The sequence below is a fragment of the Zingiber officinale genome, chromosome 8A (assembly GCF_018446385.1).
Source record: "Zingiber officinale cultivar Zhangliang chromosome 8A, Zo_v1.1, whole genome shotgun sequence".
NCBI classification, from domain to species: domain Eukaryota; kingdom Viridiplantae; phylum Streptophyta; class Magnoliopsida; order Zingiberales; family Zingiberaceae; genus Zingiber; species Zingiber officinale.
This window is the reverse complement of record NC_056000.1, coordinates 111472606-111480472: the sequence shown is the minus strand read 5'-3', so window position 1 is coordinate 111480472 and position 7867 is coordinate 111472606. Positions and strand designations below refer to the sequence as shown.

Here is a 7867-nt window from a genome sequence, read left to right as displayed (position 1 = left end):
TATGTGCTAGTCTTTTTGAAGGATGCTGGATTTATAAGATATTTAATTCAAAAGTAGCTGGAAGGATGAATGTAAGTATTATTTAGTTTTTTTTGTTGTCAACACTGGTGTGTTTGATGCAAATTTCAAGTTTATTATCTCCATTCAGATTGAAGATTTTCTGAATCGGTTCAATCACTGCTTCCTTTTTTCTCTCGATTTGGATTGTCCCTTCCTTCTCTCGCGCTTCCTCCTGCAATAATCAATAAGACAGCTAGACTTCGTCTTCCTCTTCCTCTGATTTTTGCTGCCATGGTGCTCGAGGAGCAACAACACAAGTCGTCGAAGGATCAATAAGACAGCTAAACTTCGTCTTGGTAAGAGGAAGACCCTATGATATACCAGTTGATGCCTAGTTTTACCGGTTTACCGGTTAAACCGGTAAAAAAAATCCAAAACCGGGAACCAACCGGTAAACCGGTAAAAATCGGTTAACCGGAACCGATTAAAACCGATTAACTGGTTAACCGGTAAACCGGAACCGGTAAGCTACCGGTTCCGGTCCGATTTTCGGTTTGTCAATTTTTTTTGCACAGCCCTAATTGAACCAACTACGAATGGTATAGGAGTACCATCAGCAGTCACAATAGATATAGATGAACTAGGAGAAAAAGAAACAAAAGATGACAAATTAGATGACATATGATAGGGACACCAAAGTCCAAAATCTACAAGAATGAAGATATACCTGAAATATCAAATGATGACAAACATATATAAGAGGAAGTTGATATGACGGAGGATTGTGAAGCAAGAAATTGTTGAAACTACTCCAACATATACGGGATCAGATTTACATGAAGCAGTTGTACAACCAAGCATTGCAATAAAACGAATAGTGCACAAAATAATCAAACTATACGGAAACCTTGACACGAATAATGACAGGCATGGTGATGATCCATGAAAACTGGTGTCAGGACGACCCATGGTCACATAAAAAACCTGAGATAGAAAAGGACGTCAGCGATAAAATCAACAACAATAGTAAGAGGCGGCAGTAGCAACAGAAAACAACAAGAGGCGGCTGAAAAATTAGGTCAATAAATGAGAACTTGACTCTAATACCATATAGAAATAAGAAGAGGAAAATTAATCATATTATTGAATCTAAAAAAAACATTAGAAATACAGAGTATAAAATGTTATATAACTTAGTCAAGAAACTCTAAACCCTAATAAAAAAGAGAAATATATTAAATTATCATAAAAATTATAAATAAATAAATAAATAAATAAATATAAAATAACAACTTCTTTGTTTTTTTTTAAATTTTATTTTAGTGTTTAATCCCTTCTTTGTGCACCCAAAGTTGTGCAAAGTTACATTCATAATATAGAATATGAATACTGCAAGCAGAAAACCTAATATCCTCATGCCTACAGTATAAAATTAATCATATAGAAATATGAAAAGAAAAATTAATCATATTATTGAATTAAAAAAACATTAGAAATACAGAGTATAAAACATTATATAACTAAGTCGAGAAACTCTAAATTCTAAATCGTTATATAACTAAGTCGAGAAATCCTAAATCCTAATAGAAAAGAGAAAAATATTAAATTATCATAAAAACTATAAATAAATATAATCTAACAACTTCTTTATTTTTTAAAAAAATTTATTTTAGTGTTTAATCCCTTCTTTGCGCACCCAAAGTTATTCGCCCCTTGTCATGGGCAGCAATGTTGGTAGGCTCATAGGTCGATCATGTGAGCTTGCCTGCCACACTCCAACTCTAACTTTTTCTTGATAATTAAACTAAGGCAAATCTTTATTTCTAAGTTGTGATCTAACCCTCTATTATTCCTCATCCAACATATTATTTCATTGTTTTCAACATAACTGCTCACGACTTTGAAACATTACATTACTATTTCATTATTTTTCACGATTTAGTTTTTATTGTTTAATTTTATTTATTTTCTTGGTTAAATATCAGACCGACATAAAATAAATAAATAAATTAAATAAAATAAATGTAACTTGACAAATTGAGTTGTTGCGATAGAGGATGAAAATTATTGAAAATAATAGCCAAAGTAAAAATCCTGACAGCAGTATCAAACCTGATCGGACGGTCAATTTGCCCTCGATGAGGTGTATCGAACAATCTCCACCTTTGAATCTACTCACAGTCAACATTTAGATTTGCACAAATGTCTATAAAGCAATCGCCGCCATCGTGCATCGAGCAATCTCTACTATTACTTCGATCGGGGGACGAGGGAGAAGGAAGAAGAAGAAGAATGGGGCGATCTCAGATTTGGTTTGCTCTTGGAGCCGTAAATCTAGCTTTGCTCTTCGCCTACGCCTTCGCCGACGGCGACGTGGTCGTCCTCACCGAGGCCAATTTTGAGAAGGAGGTCGGCCAGGATCGTGCCGCCCTTGTCGAGTTCTACGCTCCATGGTATTCCCTTTTTTTTTTTCTTTTTTAACTGGATGATCTGCCGAAGTTTTTTGCAACCTTCACCCGGAAGAATCTTTCTGTCAGATCCTTGATGGTCTAAATAGTCTGGTTTGCGGTTGTTGATTTTCAGTGGTTCTTGTAGTTTTCGTGATGGATTTGGGGACGCTGAGTTCGCGTTTGATGGAAAAATTCGAACGGAGAAAGATAGAACATGAAACTGTCTCATATTTATCTTAGCTTATTGTTCGGAAATCGAAACGTACTTCTGTGCCCTTGATGTCGAAATTCTTATTTGCTCTTCACCATTGTTTCTTCTTGTGTGGAAATTGAAACCGCGACTTGTATTTCTCTTTAGAAGATACACTTGAAATGCACTGTATATGGTCGATTCTTATAACTGATTGTTTGCCAAGACTATAGAAGATGAATGTAGACTCCATTAAGTATCTAGTTTAAAGCAAAGGATCTCCGTGTGTGTGTATTTTAATTGCATAATTTTAGCCCTTCTAATACTATTTTGTCGCAGGTGTGGACACTGCAAGAAGCTTGCCCCTGAATATGAAAAGCTTGGATCGAGCTTTAAAAAGGCTAAATCTGTTTTGATAGGGAAGGTTAGCATCGTTCTAAATCAGGCCAAGAACCATCATCTCTTTTGCTGAACATGACATGCTCAGATTCCTTTTTTGGTTTTATCTTTTCTGATCATTTTGAGTCTAAATGTCGCACATTACATAGTGTGCTATACTGCCATGTAGTGATTGGGCTTAATTTACCTTTTTTGTTGTTATATTTAGGTGGACTGTGACGAACATAAGAGCATATGCAGCAAGTATGGAGTGTCAGGATACCCAACAATTCAGTGGTTTCCTAAAGGGTCCTTGGAACCAAAAAAGTGTGTATGATCCTGTCCTGGAATTATATACATCATTTTGGTTTTATGTTTTTCTTTAATCTTTCGCAGAACATGCATAATAAATATGAACAATCATGCAGATATGAAGGTCCACGAACTGCAGAAGCACTTACTGAGTTTGTGAATACTGAAGGGGGTACAATGCAAATTATATTTACTAAAAATTCTTGAAATGACAATTTCAGATATGGTCAAATATTATTCTTTCACCTGAATTAATTTTTTACCTTTTATTTGTGGGCTTTTTGTTGTAGGAACAAATGTGAAACTAGCAACTATCCCTTCTAATGTAGTAGTATTGACTCCAGAGACATTTGACCAGATTGTTCTTGATGTAAATAAGGATGTTCTTGTTGAATTCTATGCACCATGGTTAGTGTATTTGCTGAGGTTCCTTTTTTTCTCTCCATTTGTAGCATTAGATACTTTTCCTTATCCACTGTAGATGACTAAGTTTCTTAATCTTCAAACAGGTGTGGCCACTGCAAGCATCTTGCTCCTGTGAGTATTTTTGTTGAGACAGTGCTTAAGCCCTAGATTAGCCTAAGGTCATATTTGCCATGTTTTTAATTATGAGACTACTAGATCTAACCTGATTTTTTTTTTGTTGCAGATATATGAGAAGTTAGCCAATGCATACAAATTGGAAGATGATGTTGTCATTGCTAACTTGGATGCTGATAAATACAAGGATTTAGCAGAAAAGTAAGTCTTGAATATGCAATTTTCATTTGGTGTACACTGTTAAGTTTCATGCACGATCACAATCTAGAATCTGGTTCTTTATTCTAGTAGCTAACAAATTGAGGTTGAAAGTTGATTTATTCATTGATGTGGATTCAGTCAATTGTGTACCTTGAATGCTTCATTAGTTCTGCTACCTATTTAGATCTTGGAGAAATATTATATGATGTTAATTTAGAGTAAGTTGAAAGTAGGCATCAGTTATTGAATTATATGTATTTTGAAACTTACATTTTGATAAAAAGTTGTCGAACTAAGAGTTTTGTATTTCTAATCACCTATGTACTAGATTTACATTTGGGGAATTGTGGTATTGTGATGCCAGTTGATACCTTACATGCAGAATCAACATCTGATTGAGAGGAGGATCAGATTCACTCACAATTCTTGTTTTCTACAAATTTAATACTTGAATTCGTTGATGTTTGAGAAGAAGTGTGATCCTAAAATGCTTCCAACCTTATCCAACATCTGACATGAAAATTGTGTGAAAATGTGCATTATGACCTGCTATATTTTGTGCTTAATCATTATTATTTCTCAAATTATCATGATGAAGTCCTCTTCAGTCAATTTTTTTTTTGGTATATCATCCTTACTATGATAGGGTGTTAGCAATAATTTGGTTTGATATGAATGATTTCATCTAAAAATTCACTATACTAAAGACTATTTAGTCATTTCCTATGTGGGAGGACCAGAATTTTCAACTTTTTCATTCTGAAATTAGTTTGTTAAGTGGGATGCCTTCTGCGTTTCAGGTATGGAGTTGGTGGTTATCCTACCTTGAAGTTTTTTCCCAAGGAAAACAAAGCTGGTGAAGATTATGAGGCTGAACGGGAGTTGGATGATTTTGTTAAATTTATTAATGAGAAATGTGGCACTAGCCGTGATGCGAATGGTCAACTTACTTTCCAGGTGAGTGATAGATGTGAAGGATCATATTGACAAACTTTGTTCTTCAGCCGTATTTGAAGATTGGTTTGACTAATGCAGGCTGGTATTGTGGCAAGCTTAGATGCTTTAGTGAAGGAGTTCGTGAGTGCTTCCAATGAAGAGCAAAAGGCAATTCTCTCTAGGATGGAAGAGGAAGTTGCAAAGCTAACCGGTTCATCTGCAAGGTAAGGCATTTTTTAAGTCTTTAGCTATTGCACTCACTACTACCGAATATGTTTATGAATGTGTTGTCAGCTGGTTTTCTTCAATGCATTTCTTTTATTACAGCATATGTTACTTTGTTTTGGTATTCTCTCTCATATTTAAGAATTTCTCTCCCCTTAGATGATATATATAACATAATGCATTGTACATTTATACTTGATAAGGTCGAACAATGATTAGGAGTGATCCTGGGATGTTATAGTTGATATTTTTTAGTTTATGTTGTGTATTTTTTTTAAAAAAACTACACCAGTTAGACACTGTTTACTGTGTAGTTTTTGACCCTTGACGCTCCTTTTTAGCCCTCAAACCTCCATTTTTTCCTTGGAGCATCCAGAACTTGGGCAAAACATGAGAACGTTGTGTCCATTATGTGGTGCCTATTCTTAACTCGACTTTAAAATCCTGGTATCCAACCCAAGTACAGAGGTCTTGAAGGATTCCAGTGAAGAGAGCTGGAATTACAAATTCCAGAAAGGTGGCAGCTATAGTAGAGGGTCAAGGCTGAAAATCCAAAGAAAATGAGGTCAATTGAAGAGGTGTTGGTGCTAAGGGGGTGTTGGCAAGTGCAGGCGGTGTCGCCGGTGCAGAAGGGTTCAGGATGGGTACATAAGGGTTTTGATGGCCCTTGACAGTTGTATTGTTGATGCCCATGAAGAGAGCTGGATTTGCAAATTCCAGAAAGGTGGCAGCTATAGTAGAGAATCAAGGCTCAAATCCAATGGAAAGGAGGTCAATTGAAGAAGTGTTGGTGCTAAAGAGGGTGTTGGCAAGTGCAGGTGGTGTCGTGGGTGCAATAGGGTTCAGAGAGGGTACAGAAGGGTCTAAGGAAAACAGCAGGGAGAAACTGTTTTTTTGTTATGCTCTTGCATCTTTAAAACTCACATGCGACTTTATTTTACAAGTGCATGACTCTTATCCGTTTCCCTAAACGGCTAAACTCTGATAGAGCCCATGGCCTACCACGCGCCACAATAATCCATCCTGATTGTTAGTCAACCATCATCAGTTCTGGTGGCTTATGTTATGTGCCACAATCTTTTGGAATTGATTGGCTGCATTCTTAGCTTTTCATACATTGATACAACTCATGAGATCCATTTGCCATGTCAAGGTCTCAAGATTGTGTACAGTATACACCGAGTTGAAGTTTCTGTGTTATTACAGATAGTTAATTGTTTGAGGAAGAGATGAACCTTCTCTGCTGTTTGGTTTTCATTCCTTGTTAACACTACATATGACTGTGCTGATCCCAATTTCCCCACTCAGATCGTTTATTTTGCACCATTTTCACTCCTTTGTCACCATCCAAAAGAAACACAGATGAATAATGATGAAGGCAAATAACACAGACCTACTAAACAATAACATCCATGAACATTCCAGATTTAGATTTTCTGCTTGTACACATTTGATCATTCGGCTACCGAAATCCTACCTTCTTGGATTTAAGTTCTGTTGATCCTTTGGCTTGTGAAACTTCAGGTACGGCAAGACCTACCTAAAGGTTGCTAAAAGCTCCTTCATAAAAGGCACAGACTACGCCAAGAAAGAAATTGAGCGTTTGCAACGCATCTTAGAGAAGGTGAGTACAATGCTTCTTTTTGCTTGATCCGCTGATGTAGAGGATAAATTGTTTTAATCTTCTGATTTGGAAACCTAATTGCGGCTTATTCTTACATTATATCAGCCGATTAACACGGTCAAGGCGGATGAGTTCATCATCAAGAAGAACATTCTCTCTACCTTTGCTGCTTGAGCTGTTGTCATCCATAATGACTCCCTTTGCACCAAGATTTTGCCGTCAGACATTATTGGAGTGGAGTTACTGAGACAATACTTACAGCTGGAGATTTATTAGCCTTTCAAGTTAGAGATTCCAATTAATTTTTGTTTCACTCTAGACTGGATCTTGTTTATTTTTCAGGACTTTGCTTTAAATATTTAATTGGAAACTTGTTTTTTTTAAGTCAATTAATGTATGATTAAGCGTGATGTAGCACAACAATAAACAAATCTCACAGAGAGAATAAAATGATCTCACAAGAAAAACCATGAAAGCATGAAGTAAAAAATTATTAACACGGAAATTAGAGTTTTCTTTATTATCCTTTGATTTAGGCAGCGTAATGACTACAATTAGAGTTGATTATGCTAGAATTCAGTCATCAATTGAAAGTCGAAGGCATTATTTTTGTTGTTGATGATTTTAGATGTATTGATAATCATTTTTATTTAAGGATGAAAGTTATATTTAAGTTTAAATTTTAAAATAACTACTAAGTTTTGTAATGATAATGTTTATGTTTACATGGAGATTTAAAGGTAATTTCCTGATAAATCTAATTCAATTTACTTTTTGAGTATTAGAAGAATAGATAAATAAAATTCTAGTGTACCCATCGATTGTGCTAGAATTGAAAAAATAAAAATAAAAATCTGATGCAATGAGTGAAATTTGTTTAAATAACAGAATCGGAAAAGCAATAGAATAAATATGATATGTTTAAATATATAATTAAGAGCAAATACATCCGACCTGGTTAACCATTTAGCATTTAACTACAAAATTAAATTATTTAAAGCTTTCAAAACA

The 7867-nt window shown here is 35.2% G+C and overlaps 1 protein-coding gene across 1 annotated transcript; it reads left to right on the top strand.

The window, feature by feature from the left end:
* Positions 1–2225: 2225 nt before the first annotated feature.
* LOC122009957 (protein disulfide isomerase-like 2-2) lies at positions 2226–7323 on the top strand. The gene is made up of 11 exons (XM_042566281.1): positions 2226–2453; positions 2980–3064; positions 3248–3345; positions 3447–3502; positions 3621–3738; positions 3840–3867; positions 3980–4071; positions 4872–5028; positions 5107–5231; positions 6757–6856; positions 6962–7323. Exons 1-11 carry the CDS (start codon positions 2293–2295, stop codon positions 7028–7030), a joined length of 1089 nt encoding a protein of 362 aa, XP_042422215.1. The 5' UTR covers positions 2226–2292; the 3' UTR covers positions 7031–7323.
* Positions 7324–7867: the final 544 nt, after the last annotated feature.

Coding starts and splice junctions, on each gene's coding strand:
- LOC122009957 (XM_042566281.1), top strand. CDS start 2,293: ATGGGGCGATCTCAGATTTGGTTTGCTCTTGGAGCCGTAAATCTAGCT. Junction 2,454..2,979: donor GTCGAGTTCTACGCTCCATG/GTATTCCCTTTT, acceptor ATTTTGTCGCAG/GTGTGGACACTGCAAGAAGC. Junction 4,072..4,871: donor TACAAGGATTTAGCAGAAAA/GTAAGTCTTGAA, acceptor TCTGCGTTTCAG/GTATGGAGTTGGTGGTTATC.